We start from the raw sequence: 20,796 nt of genomic DNA, 5'->3' as shown, positions 1-20,796 counted from the left end.
TACGTCATCACAACAACACGTTAGCTTACCAAACTTATAGGTGCATTTTGTTGTTGTTGAAGGCCTGGCTGTTACAGTCTTTATTTACACTATTTTGTAGTAGGCCTACTGGCCTAGATGTTTATGCAGTTTTAAAGCACCTTGGCTTTGTTCTGAATGCACTTTGTTTTCCTACAGAGAAAATAAAATGCACTTGACTTGGAATTAATGTACTGTATGCATTCAAAAGTGCTGAATAAATGTTTTATGGACCCATAATAGTGATTATTATTTAAGTTAAGTTTTGCCATAATCATGTCTTTTTCCATAATCAGGTAGCTCAACAACATTGGTAAAAAAAAAAAATCATTTTCGGCCAACTGTTTTCTATTTTCGGTATCGGTTTCGGCCAAGAATTTCCCATTCGGTGCACCCCTAAAATAAACATTGAATGTGTTTAATTGAATAGTAAAGGGGTTTAACGTTAGTGGCAGGTTGTGTGTGAGAGAGAATAAATAAGACAGCCCAATATTTTAATTTTTTTTTATTCTTTTCCCCCGCATATTTAGCATATTTCGCAACTTCCGCATATTTCGCAATTTCACCCCATAAAATCACATAAAAACTCTGCATGTTTAATCGCATAATCAATGAATTTAGCCTGCATAATCAAGGATTTTTGCCCTCGTTTTTCTGGAGGGTCTAATGGACTTATCGGACCATGCTCTGGTCTCCATGGCATTCTAGGACTAGAAAGGAAAAGCACAATCTGGAGACTGAACACAGGAATTCTTAACCAAATTAGACCTCAAATCAGGACCGATATAAATGATTATCTGAACGATAATGATAATGGAGAAGTGTCCCCAATAATCTTGTGGGATGCATGCAAAGCTGTCATAAGAGGACAAATGATTGGATATTCCTCAAACATTAATAAGCAAAGAAAAGAGAAAACAAATCAGCTTCAAACAGAACTAAAACATCTAGAAAATATACATAAGAAAACCAGAAAAACAAAAACTAAAATGGAAATAGATTTAAAAAAAAGAACGAACTCCATGAAATCCTCTCAAACGACATAAAAAAAAAAAAGATCTTTCTAAAACAAAGTTATTATGAGGTAGGAGGTAAATCATCAAAACTATTGGCTTATAAACTAAAAAAACAACAGGTAGAAAACACAATTCATAAAATAAAAGACCCTGAAACAAGTATTATACACAGCAATTTAGAAGACATACATCAAACTTTTGTCTTTTTCTATAAAAACCTATACACACAGCCTAAAATAGATAAAAGCAACATCAGGAGTTTCCTAGATTTTATAACTTTTCCTAAAGTGAGGGATGAGCAAAATCATAAATTAATTATAGAAATTACGGGAAAAGAAGTAGAAAAGGCAATCGCTGACTTAAAACCCAATAAAGCCGCAGGCCCAGATGGTTTCCCTTCTGAATGGTACAGGGAAATTAAGAATCTACTGATCCCAACAATGACGGATGCTTTTAACCACGTGCTTCAGACAGGTATAGCCCCCCCCCCTCATGGGGCGAAGCAGTAATCTCCCTGATACCGAAGGAATGGAAAGACAAATGTGACTGTGGAAGCTATCGTCCAATAAGTGTCCTCCCTCAGATAATAAATCTAGATCAGACAGGATTTATCAAACAACGGCAAACTCAAAATAATATCCGCAGAACTCTACATATAGTTGAACATATATCCAAAAACAAACTCCAGGCAGTACTTTTGAGCCTCGATGCAGAAAAAGCCTTCGATCGAGTTAATTGGAAATTCCTATACCAAGTTCTTGAAAAGTTTGGCTTTCATAAGATCTTTATTAATACTGTTCAAGCACTGTACGACAACCCTTATGCAAGAATAAAAATAAATGGAGCCATATCAAATTCTTTCTACCTTGAGAGAGGGACACGACAGGGATGTCCAATTAGCCCTCTGTTATTCGCAATTTATATCGAAGCTCTGAGTTTGGGGGTTACTCAAAATAACAATATTACCGGTGTAGAAGTATATGGTCAGGAACATAGATTATCATTATTTGCTGATGATATATTAATATACCTGTCAATATTTAATATGAATCATTCTTGAGTGTCTACACATGTACATGTGTAGACATATGCTATTTCAAACAACCCCTGTGTACCTTTTTGTTTTTATTTTACTTTGACTAATTTTGTTTGCTATTTAATTTGTCACTTTCGGGTCTCTAAAAATATATGATTTGAAAAACTGTACTTGTACTATAATGTGACCCCAAATAAATAAATAATAAAAAAAAAAAAAGAAACCCTGCAGGCTGCTCCTCGGATGAAATGGCACAAGAGTGACTGCCCCTGAGATCACATGCCACTCAAAGTGAAGAGGAGGAGGAGGAGGAGGAGGAGGAGGAGGAGGAGGAGGAGGAGGAGGAGGAGGAGGAGGAGGAGGAGGAGGAGGAGGAGGAGGAGGAGGAGGAGGAGGAGGAGGAGGAGGAGGAGGAGGAGGAGGAGGAGGAGGAGGAGGAGGAGGAGGAGGAGGAGGAGGAGCAGCAGGAGGAGGAGGAGGAGGAGGAGGAGGAGGAGGAGGAGGAGCAGGAGCAGCAGGAGCAGGAGCTGATGGAATTGGAGCTACACTAGCTGGGACTGTGTCTGATTGCAGCTCTTGATAAAGAAAAGTATCTGATAGGCAATCAGAGTTGAGGCCTGAGAGGATTTGAACATTTTTGGTGGACTGTGGATTGGAGCAGCTCTTAATCTGGTCGCATATCTTTGAGAGGGATGATGGGATTGTGACACCTGATGTGTCTCCACTGGCCTTTTAAAACCACATGTCAGAGAAGTAAAAGTAACACAAAGTGGGATAATGTGACTATGTTGACGGCAGGTTGTTTTTACAATGTATGGATTTTTGTTTAACTTTTTAAATGGTAAAAAATGGTTCATCACAATTTCTTAATGCCAAAGGAAAAGCCTTCCAATAACTTGTTTTCTGCAATCAAAAGTAAAACAAAACTGAACAGTAATTTTGAATAAATACAGTCTCAGAAACCTTTGATTAAAAATCATGTCAATTGTAGGATTGTACACTTTGTCGGCCTTTAAAGAATTTACATTTTCATGGAACTTGGTGGAAGGGTGTGGCATGGGAAAGAGACAAAACCATTAGATTTTGGTGATACACAAAATATGTTCCACTTGAAGATTTTCACAGAGTTACAGACTGGAAATATTCACTTAATGCTCCCTTGAAAAGTCATAGAAATCTTTGTTTCACATTTCATCATTTCAGAATATCCATTCATGTATTTATATAGAAATACTGAAAAAAATGGTGTCAATGCTGTTTTTATATTAAAGCAGTAAGCCTTTTAACACGCCGGAGTCAGAGGAACAACTTCACAACTCTGTGAATAGGAACATCTGAGGAACATTTGAACGCAGCATTGGTGTGTGTTCTCTGAGTACCATTCTAGTTAAAAGGGGAATTTAAGCCGTTATATTTTTGATTTATACAGTACATGATTGTAATCAAAATGTTTTCTCTGTCCCTTCCTGCAGTCCGTCTTCACTCTTTTTTTGGGGCCTTTCACCTTCTTCAATGCCCAGAAGACCAAATATCTCCAAATTCTCACCTCACTCATGCGCTGGATTGGTAAGAATAAACTAATCCTCACTAACACTGAATACTCAGTTTACATTTATTTAAGATTTTGACTCCTTCACACATCAGGGTTTTCTTTACATTTCACCAGTCTCCCTCAATTCAAATTCTGTTGTTTCTTTCCGCTTACTCTTTTTCTAGCAACAACTATTTCCATTTTCTCAGGTGTCTGCCCCCGTTGTCTTTTATCCCTTCCTCCCTCCCTGCCCGGCTGTGTGGCTGCTGCTCGCACGTCTGTCCATCATGGTTGGGTCCTGCTCTGTGTCTTTGATTCCCATCTTCTCTCATTCCTCAGCCTGACAGGCTTGACAGCCCGTCCCAAACTTGATTGGACCGTCACTCACAGGGCGACGGGCGAAAATAAACCGCTGGTCCTGGGCCCTGCTGTTAAAATCATAACACCACTTAATCATGGCGCTCCCGCCACCCCCGCACTGCCGCTCGCTAGCCCGCATAAACAACACAAAATCACAGCAGCATCCGTATACTGGCTAAGTTACACCGGGATTATTGAGCTGCACCCTCGTCCGTCTTTACCCTCCCATGGCACGTTACGTATTTGACGGATTTTGTTGCTTTTGCAGAACTCTGATTTAAAATTACTCCAAGGCTTCCTCCAGTTTCAAGTAATATGACAAAAAATGGCATACGAGTCAACAATTCAGATTTAGATTAAAAATTCCTGAAGAAACAAATACAAATTCTGACATATCTCAAAAACGTCTGGAGGTTATGGTGCGTTCAGGTGGGACTTATTTCCATGTAAACACAAACAAACACAAAAAATACAACATACAGTGCCTTGCAAAATGATTCACCCATTATTCCTTTTTTATTGCATTACATTTTTGACAAGGCTTTCCCAAGACACTTTACTTCATTCCTCATTTACCACTCAAGTTTGCTTGCTCTAGCAGTATGCTTTGATTCATTGTCCTGCTGTGAGGTGGACCTCTGTCCAGCCTCAAATCATTGGTAGGCTGCAATACATTTCAACAACTTAGATTGCACACAGGTTGACTTTATTTAACCAATTATTTAACGCTGAAGGTCATTGTTGGGGCTTCATAGCAAAGGGGATGAATACATATGAACAAACTTCTTTTCAGTTTATTTCTTTATAATTAAAAAATAAAACAAGCTTATTCTTTGTTTTTAATTCCCCAATTTGGACTTTTTTTTGTGTGGGTGGATCACATAACATCTAAATTAAAATCAATGCAGGTTTAAATGCAATAAAATAGGAAAATCACCAAGCGGGGTTAATACTTTTGCAAGGCACTGTATTTTGCCAGAATGTAATTGTAGTACACATATCAATATGATGAAGAAATAATAACATACTCATACGATTAGTAAAAAAACCTGAATAAATGCTTTGGCAAGTGTGCTCGATAGACAGCAAGCAGAAACACTTTAAAATGCTTGTTTTTTCAATGGTCATTCGAAGGGGGAATTAACTTCATCATCATATAGACATTAAACAGTGGGCACTTGCCATGCCATTAACTGTCTGTGGTTTCTACACATACATTTATAAACAATGGATTTTCTCAAGTCCAAAAATGATGTAGTGATGATGACATTTTTTTAATGGTGTGGCCATTAGCTTGGGTCAGTGTGACTCCTACTCCCCTGAACTGAACTGACTGCGGTCATTTCTTTTGCCCGCGGTCCCGCTTAATTGTTCCTTAATTAAATGGGAAGCCGGTCAAAGGGCAGCGTGTGTCCTTAGGCCATCTGTACGCATTTTGCTTGGTCACTGCAACATCTTCAACACTACACTACATACATAATGATGCATTCAACACCTGACATTTCTAAGACACCAGTGACCTTTTTATTTACCATCTGCATTAAAAATGATGAACTATGTTCTGTCATGTTAAAAATGCAGGGATAAGGCACGTGCTATCATTCAGGACAAATCAAACTGACTTTGTTTTCCTAAAGAGGCATCCACATGTTTGCAAAACACAAACAATCTATACAACTTGAGTATAACAATCACATTTGAGGATTTTGTTTCTGATCTCATAATTCACTTCTTTCATGTGGCCAACCCAAAATACACATATTTCTCTTATTTGTAGTCTTATTTGTTTGATGTCATTTGCCAAGGGCCTTCTCCTCAATATTATGTTCCACAAGATGGAACTACTGTTTTTTAAAATGCCAAAATGTTTATTTAAAAAAAAAAAAACTCTTTAACAGCAATGTCTCTTTCCAGAATCTATGACCCGGTTACTCAAGCTATTCTCGAGTAGACCTCATTCTGCAGTTTTATGAACTATTTTCTTTCTTCCAAACAACACCTGCCAACTATATATCACTGCCAAGAATGAGGCACCTACATATTTCACAGTGATAAGGTTGGAGGGTGTAGTATCTGTAATGGAAATTATGATTATCAGAGAATGTAATGCTATGATGTTATATTTAACATATAAATAATACATTTCTGTAAGCATTACATCAGTAAATCTCAGCACTCTCAGAAGGTGATCAGTCACAAGGTGCCATGTGACCACACAGGGGGGCTCAGTGATCTGGTCATTGGTCTATTGTACTCTGATAGTCATGGCTCAGTTATCTCATGACTCAGACCTCATTTACACGGGAACGTTTGCGTTTACGCACCGTATGCGTTTTCAAAAAAGTCTTCTGTTCACACGTATTTGGCTCAATTAACCTGTCCGTTCACACGAGACCGCTCGACCTGCTGGAAACACTGTAGTACATATGCCGGGCCTGTAATACCTCATTCACACCAACACAACTCCGGTTGAAGCTCCGTGCTAGCTTTTCAGGTTAAGAACCGGTTCTTTGGTTTAGCTCCGGCTCTTTACACACCGCCCAGAGTCCGACTGGTGCTGCGTCATTGCGTCATCGTTTACGTCATGACGTAACCGTTTGCGTGCCTGCTTCATAAAGTTAAACCGCGCGAAACCCCTCACAGCTGACACCGACATCAACAACAATGGCCGATTGTGCTCCATCTTCCTCTATACCTCTTCGGAAGACCAGATTCCCAGTAGGTAGCTGGTCTCTTCAGTGGACCAATGCTGCTTGTTAAGTTTCTCCATCGTTGTGTACAAACTGGATAAAACGCCGGCTTTTTGTTGTTGTTCAGGAGTTGATCCCCCCCTGCCCCTGCCCCTGCCCCTGCCCCTGCCCCTGCCCCTGCCCCGACGTAAGCGTGACGTATGTGGTGCTTTTGCTCTGGCCGGACAATTTTTTGGTGCTTGAAACGAACCGGATTCCGGAGCTAAGAGGCTGCTCCGCTGCGGTGTGAAGAGGAAAACCCGGTGCTTTCCAAGCTCCAGCTCGAAACCGGCCCTGAAACACCGTTGGTGTGAATGAGGTATGACAAAAATAGTGCGTAACAACAGCTGGAACTTCGGCGACAGTAACTTAAAACGGCAGCACTGATTGAAGTTTTTCTGCCAAAGCTGATGAAAATTGCTTATAGTAGCATCTGCCTTAGCAATGGTCTTCTCTCCTTAGCAGCGATCTGCTTAAAAAAAAAAGCAGACCCTTTGAATGTCCATATTGACCGATCAGAATCAAGTATTGAAATAAGCAGTGTAATAATGAAAATTGTTTGCACATTGGCCAACATGAGTGCTTAAAATAAAAAATATTGACCCCACCCCAAAATATTACATCGTGTGAATGAGGTATAATACCTCAATAGAGCTTGTTAACCTTTATGTCTATCTTTTTCGTTACAATAATAATAGAGGACTGGGGCTGTATATAACATATATCATTACTCACTGGAACACATTAACCTTTTAGGCAAAGTAAGTGACATTTGTGAATTTAAACAAAACTATGTAACTGCTTTAGGATGTGAGCTCTGACATTAATGCTGCCGCTGATGTCTGTTGCAATAACGGAGCTTACACACGGCGGCGTGCGTTGAAGCTTCAACGCTTCTGCCCATTCACTTTGAATGGGGTAACGTCACGCTTTGCCGAACTGCGTTGCTCGCTTAAAAAGTAGAGCAATGTTCTACTTTTGGAGCTTCGACGGAAGCGTCAGCCAATCAAATCATATGCCAGTACAAGCTCTAGCCAATCAAACCGCGTGCTTGTGTATCCGGGGCGGGATATTCATGTGATTTGGCTGTTGGTCGAGCTTCAGACACGCCCGCCGGAAAGCTTCAACACACACCGCCGTGTGTAAGCTCCGTTATGGCACTGCTTAAACTTACAGTAGGTAGCAGAAGTTTGAGTATGGTCATTTGCCGTCTATAATATATTTTAAGTTGATTATACTTGTCACTAGCCTGTGAGAGACCAATTTTCTTTGCTCTAAGAAAATTATGCAAAATACATGAAAAATGTAACTAAAATAACGGTAAAAGAACAAAATGAATACAAAAACATAGAAATTATTTGGAAATGACATAGATAAATGAATTAAAAGGTAAATACTGCTGCAACCTGTGGGCTCCCCCACCTAAAGCAAGAAGGATGGTTTTATATATCAGCTCTCCGGATGACCACCTCTAATTGATATTGAGTGGTTTGAGAGCAAGGGAATAAGTTAACAGCCATCCTCACTCGGCAAACGAGTATTAATTACTTCTGTCCGTCTCTCCTGAGACGTTGTTGGGAGCCTTCGAGGCGTTTCTGTCTTTATTAACTGCAGAGCCAGTGGTATATATCTGCACTCGCTGACAGTGGCTGTCGCATTTATTTCAGAAGAACATGAAATTATTTGATATGGTGTTTCTTGATGAAACGGTCCTAATGACACTGGTTTAACAGATTTTCTTGTCTTTACATTTAAGAAATTATAGAGCATACAACAAGAATGAAAACAAATCAAAGAAACCAAACATTTAAATCACATCAAATAATTGGTTACATATGTTTTATTCTTACTCATATCAAAACAGAAGGTTCATTAGAAGTCCTGTTTGTTATATACTTCAATATGAACTTAATATGCAATTATCATTGTTATTTTTTGCAATTTCTTTACATAAAAAATAAATAATAAGATCATCGTTTAACAAATGCCTTAAAATGATTATGTGGCTTATCTCTTTTTAATAAGAGTTTGCTGCTTAAAACTTTTAAAAAGAGGGAGACTGGACCTATAACATTTATTTTACCCACCTTTTAGTGTTTCCTTAAGTAACATTTTTTTGTTCTCTCACCCTTTAAAGTTAAAAGGTCTTTCTCTAGATAATGATGATCACATTGAATCCCCCTTGATTCAGTTTTGGAAGAATAGTTTTATGGTTATTTAACATTTATAGTTTTTTTTTTTTTCAAAAGCCAAGTTATTTTTCCAAGTAACATATAACTATTAAAGGTTTCAATTTTAAAACACAAAAATCTTGATGGCGAAATACTAATAATTCACATCATTGCATCTTCAAAGTAACCTACCTGACTAAATATGTATGTGAAATGTTATACACTGCAGCATGTTCCCCATCTGCATCAGGAAAAAGAACTGAAAGAGTGATTGCTCCAGTGATCCACGGGACTCTCCATCCGTCTCATGCTCTTGGTTTACTACAACAGGAGCTAAGAATCTGCCCGCAGGGACATCACCGCTGCCCAGCGCCGTGTTAAATGGCGAGGGAGGCAGCTATTATTTCTGAAGTTCAGGGGGACTCATTGTGATGGTTGATTGGAAAGTTCAGTTTGTCCAGAGCGTGCAACTTGCAGGGGGACAGTTAATGTGAGCAGGTCTGAACCAGAGTTCAGAGGTCCTGAACTATTACATTTAAGAAGGTATAATCCTCAGAACAGAAAACATCATCACTTTCTGTCTTTTTATTACACGCCTAATGTCAGCCAAGGACTCTGTTTACGTGTAACAAAATAGCAACACTATCATGGCCACCGTTAAGCTAATCATTTCTGGATAACCTAAGAAAGAGACTGGAGACAGGGGCTTCTGTGATCAATATGTTTGAATTGCAAGAACCACAGCATTGCAAAGTCTCAAGTAGTCATAGATATTACATCATTTTATTTCCTGTTATTGACTCCTTATTGACAGTGTGTCTTATTTCTTAGAAATTAGACAATGGTTATATAACTATTGTTTTTCTTTCTGCAATTGGGCTTTTTACCATATTCCTGAATTAAGCAATGGTTCAAAATTACACAACGGTGTACGTGCTAAAGTAAAGTTTGCAGATTGGTTACTTAATTCGGACTGAAATATATGTGTTTACTCAATATAACTTAATATATTTATGTGTTCATATACTATACTACTTTCAAGCTTCCCCTTTTTTTGATTAGTGCCCCTGTCCTCCATCCTTTCTCAGTATCGATGTTTTAGTGTAATGAGAAGTTGACTTCCTGCTGAGATGAGTTTCAGGTTGATTAGGGAAATGTTTGGTGGATGTCTGCTTTAGCCCCCGAACATGATCAATTGGGTCTATAGCCTCTAAGCTTTTAATTATAGTCTGTGACCTCAGTGCCTTGTTTACATCAGAGGTTCCTTCGTTCCAAGGCGATAGTGGTTGGAAGGAAGTTATTAAAGCTGCACTGCCATTTGGTCTGACTTTAAATCTTTTGCTTTAAATCCTAAGTCTTTGGACTTTTAATTTGGTTTCAGCCCTGTGCAGATGCAGTATGACATAGAGCTGTTGGATTATGGTAAAATCCAAAATTACAATCATTTTGGTCAATATTGTGATTGCGATTAATTGACATTACTCATTCATTTCCGAAAAAATATTATATTTGTTGAATTTTCTAAATGAAGCTTGTCTTTGTCCTGAATTACCAATAATATACATTAGGGAAAAGTACAAAAATAAATAATAATATACGTGTACTTTTAATATTGCTTTTAAAGTGAAATTCATCATGATTTTTTATGATGACATTTAAATAATTAAAACGGAACAATAATTCTTCTTACAAACAGGTTATATGATAAAATATATGTCAATAAGCAGAAACAGGTTATCAACTTATAACTTATGGAGAACTTCTTATCTGTTGACAACATAGAAGTTGTCAGCGCTGCGGCTGAGTGAGTGGACTAATTGATGTTTTCGTGAAGCTGTCGGATGTTGTCATGGAGTGTGGCTGGCTCATCCCTGTGAACCTGAGCTGCAGTGTGGAGTGTTAAACGGTATGCTGTGCCTGCTGAAAGTCCTATCTCCAGATCACTGTAGTTGTTGTGTGGCAAGGCGACCACTTATCACCGGGTCGCCCAACCGCCCTCGACTTTAGCCCCGGGTCTCTTGTGATGGAGCTCTGTCACAGCTTAAACTTAGTGGTACCCCTGTGAGAACTGGGCAAAGAGCCCGGGCTACTAATGAGCTAAGAGGTTATCCCAGAGCGCTCGAGGAGGGACTCTCTTAATTAATGATGGCATGATTGGATGTACACTAAAACCATTACAGGGGGAGATGTTTACATTGACAAACAAGAAGAGAAAACATTAGAACCGTGTTTTCACACAGGTGAGAAGATTGGATAAGATTTTATCAATACCAAGGCCATTGATCGATTCCTAATTATTGGTGGAAAAAGTAGATACAGGCGACGTTTGTCATTACATTTTGTATTCTATTGTAATCTTTGCATAAAAGACACTCAATTCAAAATAAAAGGTTATTTATGATGACATTTAATTAAAATATATTTGTTAAATATATTGCATTGACAAAGTATGCCACTCGGTTCACTTTGTGATATCTATCTATCATCATTTGCTTTGATAACATCTTCAAACAACTGCTTCGTGCAAAAACTGTTTACATTTCCCTTTGAACACATCATGTTAACTTTATAAATGACCATTTCCCCATTTTTTTAAAACACCCAATTCAACTTAAACTCCGTTATCGGATTGCTGTTAGCTCCGTTATTTAGCCGTGCAACACTGTGCTGCGCCACAGCTGCTAACATGTTAGTTTAGCAGCTGTAAACTAACATGTTACAGCTGGTGATCAAATGGACTTCTTGATCACAATAATGCAATTTCCGCCCCCAAAAAAGGTGCGTCTCTACTTCAATAGCACCATGCTTTTGAGTGTTTTTCTATTTGCAATGGTTCTGTTCCTAAATAAACTGAAACATGAAGCAGAAATCAATAGTCATGTAGGCACGTTATTCTCATCCCTATATCCCTAAGACATATATGTTTAAGAAGCGGTAGTGCCACTCCTCTTGCTGAGAAGTCCTTGACCTTCTCACCATCATCAATGAATTGCTTCCGTTTAAGGGTCCGAGCTTTCCCCTACGAGGCGCGAGACCTCCAAGCCTGCAGCGTTCTCTTGCTTCATCGCACATGAGATTGATGACCCCTCACCTTCTACGATTTTCTCCTCATTAATTGAGTTCAGGAATCCCATCTCTTCTGAGATAGCCTCTGAAGAGTGCTTCTCCGTACGCAGCCAATGACTCCTTGGAGCATTGAGAGTGTCTGCCAGCCTTGACTTAGCCGCAAAAGCTTTGTTTGCCAGCGGTGAGAATACAGCTGTATGAGCGTCCTCTGGTGGGTTGTAAAGTCGAGGCATTCCTCACAAGGTCATTGCCGTCCCCATACAAGAAAATATAAATCACAGGCTTCAGGATGGATGGGCAATAGATATGAGGACGTGATATGTGGTCATTTGACACATGCTCAATTTACTCAGTTCCCGTTGTGTTGCCTCATACTGTATGCACGGGAGAGTGTTTCCGTGGCCCAGCATGTGTTTGGAAGTGAATGTAATCACCATATTCTGACAGATATCTGCACAGGCTTTGTTGCTGCTGGCTTGTAATGGAAGATGTAGAAATGTATGAGATCAGACTTCATCAGCTGACATAATTTAAAGAGGCTTTTTCGTCTTGTCTATCAGTAAAAAGATCATAAAGTAAGAAGCAAGCAATAATGTTTGTAAGAAGGGATGACATGTTTAGATTAAAACACGGTGTAAGGGGCTGATGCATTTGCTTGTGTTATCGGTTTCAATTGGTGATAGTCATTGAATAATGCATTTGAATATGGCGTACATCAATCCAATGGATTTACTATGTAAATAAAGCACCAGCCTTTGTTTTGTTCCAAGGTGATCAAAGCTAATACGTGCTTATTTCATGGCTGCGTCGTGCTCGGCATTGAGATTCACAGCCACAGGTGAGATAAGTGTGATCATATTGTCATGGGTGGGACGTGATTTGCCCACGTTGGTGTAGAACAGTGCGGCTTAGAGTCGATGACAAATGAGCACATTATGAAAAGCTTCATTCTTGGGAATTTCTTCTCAGCTCCTCTCTACCATATGATTGACTTTCAATGTTCTTTGAAGATAAGAGGTTACTTCCTGTGTCTTAAATAAGATAAATGACTTCTAATTAGCATAGAGCGGTGTGAAATGTGGGCAGAAAGGGATTAAATGTTATGCCTTCAGATTTTGCAATTAGAAAGATTTTCAGTTATTTAGTTATTAACCCTCAGTTTATTGTAACTGGGATCTTACCAGTACGTGCTGTCCTTTCTCTCAGGCTCTCCTGCTGCATCTAAATCTTGGCTGAACTTGCGAAAAGTTGCTTAAGTTAATGTAGTAGTGGCCAACCACCCCTGGCACTCTTAATTAAAAGCCCCATACTTTATTCCTTCCTGACGGAGAGGAGAAAGCTCCCTTTTCTCCTGTCCTGAACCTTACCTCATGTACAGCAGGCAGACAGGTGGCTGAGCTCGGAGTATCACACGCAGCGTCTTACGGACAGAAAGGTGAGAAGAAGACGAGAGTTTGAAGGAGAAAGTAGACAGAGCGCAAAGGGAGCAGACAGATGGGTTGTATTTATGGGTAGCAATTTCACACATTACAATTGTTTTTTGGCAGAGAGAGGTGGAAAATATACGCTGCAATACAGCAGACACTATTGCCTTAAGTAGATATAAAAAATATATGTTGAGTGACTGTTGTACACGTCTGTGCAATGATTTAAATATTTTGATAATGGATGCATCATTTCGGTCATTTACCGAGAAAGATCCCCAAATAATCTTTGGTTTCAGGCTCTAAAAAGTGAGAATGTGCTGCTTTTCTTTGTCATAATTGACAGCAAGTTTTACATCGTCATTGGCTCAGAAATGGTTTTAAATGAGACCTTGTCACTGTTCTTTTTTCCTTTTATCTATAGATATATTTGATATAGACGTAAACATTAATATAGACAATATAAAGATCATTCTATAATGGAAATAGTTATATAGGCAGCAGTGAATCTGTAGCAACATGTCCTTGAAGGTTGGTCTGAAGCCCAGCCATTTGACCTCTGTGTATATTGAGCTCTACTCCAGAGCCAGAGATTACATTGGAGGTAGGCCAAGTATGCATTACATATCAAACAATTGTACAAAAGGGTCACTGACTTTGAAGTGTTTAAATCTACTCTGATATAATGGGAAGATATGAAACATGATTGGGGAATGTAATTGTGTTCTGTGTATTCACAATCAACACATACAGTATGTATATGTTATGGTTGGTGATGCTTCCTCTCTCAGTGGCCCCTAGATAACCTTTCCTGGATTTATGTCCCATTTAAAAAAAAAAAACAAAAAAAAAAAAACAATGAAAGTAGTTCACAACCTGGATCATTTATTTTTCATTTAGCAGTTGCATCATTGGCAATTTTCGATAAATTAAATTTGGCTTGGCTTATCTTCCTTCCTTTTGTATACATACAGAACCATTTTATACATGTGAAACACATAAAGAAATGCTAACTAACGGCTAAACCGTCTTAATCTTTGTCCATTTATTTTTTGAAGAAATATCATATTTTTCTTCATCTTTGTTTTTGTATTTATTGATATATTTATTTTCATTAAGATGTAAACAGACTTTCTAGACATAAAGTCCTCTGACAAGTGAACAAAAATACAGATATATGTGTTGTTAAAATGGGTATAAACAATGAATCAACTCGTATCAAGTTAACTAAATTGTTGTGCCACACAACCCAAACCAATTCTCCTCAGAAAAAGCCTTTGGTGTCTTTCCCCAAAATTGCACTAGTGTTTGTGTATTCATCCACTCTTATTTGGTCGGTGTCACCTGCTTCTTGTTTTAAGTTCCATCCCTAAATACTTTTAATTTAATGTTGTTCATTTCTGTGAAAATTCTTCCTTTCCTGCTCTCTCTCTAGTTTGTCTCCTAATACCCAAAAGATACTTTCATTCTTCCTGAGTTTCAGTCACTAATCTCCATCCTGAAATCTTTTGTCGCTGATGGTTTCTCCTCCCTTTTGTACAATCCGTCCCTGATAATTGAAATGCATTTCATCCTCCTGGCATACATTAAAGTGCCACTGCAAAAGCTGATTAATAGAGCTAGTTTGAAACTTAAAGTTCCCACCTTGGCTTGCACACACTTCCCCTTCCATCCTGTTTCAATCTTTGCAGGAAACACAAACAACACTATTCTAGGACAAGCTCTTCTTACCCTCTTGGATATGTCCATCAAAGGCAGCGTGGATCTCTCCCTCCTCCATGTGCATCACTCCCAGAGGAAGTGTATGCTATAAATTCCTTCTCTGCATGTGTGTGACAAATGATGGTTCATCCTAAATGTCACCCCGCGTTTAAAGGACAGTTCGATGATAAAAGTTTTCCAAGCTGGCTGCTGGCCATCGCGGGGCTATGACTAACTCCTGGTGTCACAGGCTGAAGAAGTGTGTGTGGAGGTGAGGTGGCTTACCGTGCACATGACTGTCAGCCCGTAGCAGGACGGCCACGCTCAGAGGACTCCTTTAGCTCCGCTCATGCTACTCTCCAGAGGGGCATCTCCAGGAATTCATTAGAGATGCAATAGGAACAGTAGGAGGTGGAGAGTGGCGGGGGAGGGGGGGGGGGGGCTTCTCCATCTTCACCTGGCTCCAATGAGTTTATGTCGGGCCATGAAATGTGCCCTCGTTGTTATTTGATGTCTGAGCTGGAGGGCAATTCCACTCAGGGAGAAGAAACTTTATTCACATATTATTTTCCCTTTTTAAAGCAGTACTGTTAGAGTATTTATTACCATATTGAAATTGAAGTATAATCGTATGGCAAATTTACATGGAATTAGCAAGAAATCAAGAAGAAGAAGTGGTTAAAAATAAAGAAAACAAAAGTAAAAAAAAGTAAATAATAATCTACTTCCTCGCATGCGCAAAAAAGAAATAGGACTCAACAATGTATGGTTTCCGCTTCTAAATCTCAATGTTTGCATGCGCAATGGTAAAATTAAAGCAAAGATAATTTATATATATATTATTTACGTCACTAGTTTAGCATATTCAGCCCGGTTGTTGGCCCGGTAAGAACCTCGATTTTGGAGGGCCAGAAAAAATGTAAAAAAGTAGCCCTGAGCCGGTTTAGTGGAAAAGCGCCATTAGCGTCTGTGCGCCATTAGCGTCTGTGCGTAACTGACCATATTGACACATCTTTCATTAACACTTGATAAAAACAGCATTAAACTAATCAAAATGGTCTTTCCGTTGTTTCAAACATCACCAACTCTGGTTTGGTCCAAATAAATCCTTAATCCACTGAATTGGACGGGAACATTTGTTGGCTCTTTGCTCTGTTTTCCCCACTGTCATCCGGCAGGAGGAGGGACAGTGTGGAATTACTTGCTCTTGGGGAGCAGACCAATAAATGACCAAAATAAAATGACACAATGCTTCCAGAAAATCCACCTCCTCAATAGTGGATATATTTTTCCAATTGCTCAATCTGGTATCCATGCATCTCTCTTCATGAGGCTTTGTGATGTACCTCCAGCTTATCATAGAGTATTGTATTGTGCTCTTTGTCAGTAATGTACTGTCACAGTTTGTTTTAACTCGGCCTCCTCTTTTGTCTGTTCGCAGCGTTCACCATGATGATCATCTTGGCTCTAATCCGCATCGGGAAAGACTCAGGGAAGGGCCGCCCAGCGGTCGCCTCCTTCTCTGGGGTGCCCAACCTGTTTGGGGTGTGCGTCTACTCCTTCATGTGTCAACACTCCCTGCCCTCCCTGGTGACGCCCATCTCCGACAAGAAGCGTGTGGGCACCCTGGTGTTGGTGGATTACACCCTGATCCTGGTCTTCTACGTCCTGCTCTCGTTCACCGCCATCTTCTGCTTCGACAGCACGCTGCTGCACGACATGTACACCCTGAACTTCACAGACAACTGCGACGTGTTGAATATTCCAATCCTGCGCTACTTCCTGGGCCTGTTTCCAGTTTTCACCATCAGCACCAACTTCCCCATCATTGCCGTGACTCTGCGCAACAACTGGAAAACCCTGTTCTTTCGGGACGGAGGCACCTACCCTTGGGTGGTAGACCGGATCGTGTTTCCCCTCATTACCCTGGTTCCCCCAATCATTGTGGCGTTTTTCACAAACAACTTGGAGTCTCTGGTGGGAATTACAGGAGCCTATGCTGGCACAGGCATTCAGTATATAGTCCCAGCCTGCCTCGTGTATTACTCTCGACGCCACCTGGAGCCCACGGTGGGCCGGGATGCCATCAACAAGCACCGCTCTCCCTTCCGCCACACCTTTTGGGTCGGGTTCGTTTTAGTGTGGGCTGTCTCCTGCCTCATGTTTGTCACAGCCAACATCATCCTGACTGACACCAAGAAATAAAAACTCACTGTTCCAAGAACTTTCTGAATAAATTATGTTTGGCCAGTCTGTTTGTACACAAGGCCTTACTTGCTGCTGGTTGGAAAGGATGCCTTTTTGGTTGACTTTTGTTGAATATATTAAATAGTTCGTAATATAATGAAGTTTGTGAAAAGGGACCAAGCGTTTCTGTTCCATAACAATTGCTGGAACAGTGCTTCACAACAAGGAAAGGGATCTTTAAATGTTCATTTATTCAAAGGACTTTTTTGGCATTAAACACATGATAGTTGGAGATTTCCACGAAGATTTGCACATTAAAAGAAATATATCTTAAGAGTTTGAAAGAACTAGGTTATATAACTTGTTTTCAACGTTGGAAAAGTTCACGGTATTGTCTGTAAGACACTATTTGATGACAAGACAAACGCATTGTTTTAATCAGACTGGCACCTTAAGAAACTTGTGGTTTGTCCATCCTCTAATTCTTTATTTCAGTATGCCTCATTCAGATCCTAATATTTTGAAAAAGGTAGGTTGTTAAGATCCTGAGGGTTCCTCTGGACCTTTAGGTCGAAATGTTACATTGTTCCCAAGTAATTGAAAAAGAATAATAACTACAAGAAAAGAGCTTGTCTGATCACACTTGTGTTTTGTTTGCTAAACTGTTTGGATGACATTTATCCATTCATCAGCGGTGGCTGCCCCCCGATCTCCTCGTCCCCTCGTGAACAATGAAGCTCAGTCAGTGACAGATCCACTGACTGATAGGCCTCCAGGAAGAACTCCATCTCTGTTTATCAGCAGCCTCTCGTGTATGAAGTTCACACACAGGGCATGTCTCCCGTCTTTTACTGCTCAGCACCCATTCACAACTCTGTCAGCATCACAGTGGATCTATCACACTGCCCAACACCTGTCAGGATAATAGTGATGTACAGCGCTTAAGCTGTGGCTACAGGGAAGGCATCGGTAGCCAACAAGTGAGGAGTTGTGAGCCAAATGTGACGAAAGAGCTTTAAACACTACCCACTATACTGTAGATTAGAAATGCTGAGTTCACTGACACCTGGCAGCTTCATATCCGAGTTGTGCCTTTGTTAATAGACTTTATCTTTGGCCTTCATCTTCGACTTGATCTAATTTTCTCAAATGTTTATAATTCTTTATCATCGGTGTCATACTTCTAAAAGGGTTTGTTTAGTCATATTATTTAATTGGACGTCTAGCTAAATTTGGCAGTGCACATTATTTGAGATGAACAAGATTGAAATGGGGTTAAATGGATACTTATAGCATTGAACATTTGTTTCTTTTATAAATTAGCAAAAACAGCATCCAGCAACAGCAATTGTATGTCTTGAAACCTGTCAGGCCTATTGTTATTGTATTGGTACATTTCCATAGTAGAAGTGCAACACGGTCAGGTGTTGAAAAATGTGACCACAACTTAACCAAGTGTTTTAACTTCTCACTTGTGTTGCTCACACAAGAGCAATAACATGATATACAACTGAAAAGATGTTGTCTGATGGCTCAACATCTTTTCCTTAAATTGAAATGGCTACTTGGTTAAATGGTGCCACCATCTACACAGCGACACATCCAGGGCACAAACAGCTTCTTCTTCTTCCTGTAGATGTATCCTCTTAAAGCATCGATAATCATAACATATTTCCCATCAATATGCACCCATACTTTTTCATTCAGCGTACTCGAACTTCCCAAAACCAAGAAAAATAGATGACTACATAGATTAAGTGAACATCTCAAAGGTTGGTGGACTCATATGGACACATTTGAAAAATGATTGAAATTGTAGCAGCTGAGACTGAGATGTGACATTTCTACTTTGGGTCAATCTATACAAATAGAGAATACTACATAATGCAGTACCCTTTTCCTGTATATGTATCCTCTTAAAGCATTGATAATCATAACAAAAAACATATATCCCGTCAATATGCAAGCGTATTTTCTCATTCAGATTACTCTTACTTCCTTAATCCAACAATAAGAGATGACTCCATAGATTTAGTGAACATTTCAAGTTATATGGACACAATTTAACAATAACGGTGACAATTGTGGCAGCCGAAGCTCAAATATACATATGTGTAATCCATATGGTTGGTCTATAAAAAATTATAAATGTCCCATAATGCAGTCCTCTTTACCTTGTGTTAAATATGATCACCACGCTCTGCTTGGAAAACATTGTGCACATTATGTCCCGTAAATGGCTTAACTGATGCTGTTAGATCTTAAGGTCATAACTTCACACATTTGTTTTAAATACTTATATAATTTTGCTCCACGTAAATGCCATCCAAGCATTAGGGGTGAGTTGTGGAGCATTTAGCGCATTGGTTCTGCTTTTTCATCAACTGCCGTAATGCAGTCTACGGTAAATTGAAAGGTAATGTGCTGTGACCTGCGTGGCACCAAAGGTTTTTACTCATGCAATGTTACAGGTCTTAGAGGTTCTATAGGTTTACTGTCACCTTATAAGTGTGTACCAAATACCACAGCTTTGAGATCATCAGTTATCACGAAACGCAAAGCTTCCGTGTCCATACACGTCTGCTTTTGTCTAATCTGTGTGGAATCTGTATCATCCGCTGCATCCAAAAAAATATATATCATTCATGTTTGTGTTTACTTATTTTCTCTCTTCTTTTTGTACTCTTCCTTCAGTCTGGAGACATGTATGTGGGATTGTGTGTATGTGGGATTGTGTGTGTGTGTGGCATTGTGTTTGTGGGATTTTGAGCGTTTGACCAATGGAAGATGAGATTCTGATGACTCTTGTTTGGAGTTGTGAAATGTGCCTTTTTCACGGGGTTTACTTTCTTGCCCTCAATTTATCGACTCTGCTTTTTATTCTCAGCTTGTCAGAAAAACATCTGCATGTATGCCATTTCATCTTATTGACAATCAGTGATCCCAAAACATATTCGTAATCCTTTTTATCTTTTTGTGTTTTATCTCAGTTCTTGTATCCTTGTTGTTGTATTGATGCCTTTTAATTTACTTAAATTTCTCATTTTTTCCTCATGTTTTTGGTATTTGTTTACAATAATTTGGCCAGCCTGTGATTCTATCCTTTATTTGAATGTTTACTGGCTTAATTGATGCTAGGTTTGATTATTATGATTCACTTGGTTAATTAAAGGGAGCTTGGGTTTTCTTACATTCAGTGTTGTTTTGCAGTTTTTGCCCACATGTCAATCATATAATAAACTCAAAGACTTTTTTCTAGAGAATTTGGATTTGGGACTCTGTGTCAAACTTTTGTAAAGCAGACATGTTATGCTAATTTCCTGGTTAATATATGGATGTTGTGCCTCCACTGTGACACGTCTCCATGCTCTAATGTTCAAAAAGCTCTTTATTTTTCTCATTCTGCCTGTGCTGCTGCAGCACCTCTTTTCATCCTCTGTCTGAAACCAGAGCCCAGTCTGCTCTGATTGGTTAGCTGGCTGACAAACGATGTGTTGGAGCTCCAGCCAATCAAAATGGAAGTGTTACATAGTGATCTCTCTATGTTATTGAAGTAA

General features: G+C 39.4%; 1 protein-coding gene across 1 annotated transcript in view; it reads left to right on the top strand.

The window, feature by feature from the left end:
- The window catches only part of tmem104 (transmembrane protein 104), an 89,518-nt gene extending 69,010 nt beyond the window's left edge, over positions 1-20,508 (top strand). Inside the window, exons 9-10 of the mRNA XM_079642321.1 lie at positions 3,543-3,636; positions 16,494-20,508. Of these exons, the coding sequence (XP_079498447.1) occupies positions 3,543-3,636; positions 16,494-17,257 (858 nt within the window). The 3' untranslated portion in view covers positions 17,258-20,508. The remainder of the gene's footprint in view (positions 1-3,542; positions 3,637-16,493) is intronic.
- The last annotated feature ends 288 nt before the right edge of the window (positions 20,509-20,796 follow it).

Source organism: Notothenia rossii, assembly GCF_949606895.1.
Source record: "Notothenia rossii genome assembly, chromosome: 8".
Taxonomy (NCBI): domain Eukaryota; kingdom Metazoa; phylum Chordata; class Actinopteri; order Perciformes; family Nototheniidae; genus Notothenia; species Notothenia rossii.
The sequence above is the reverse complement of the archived record's forward strand: the minus strand, read 5'-3'. Positions and strand labels throughout refer to the sequence as shown.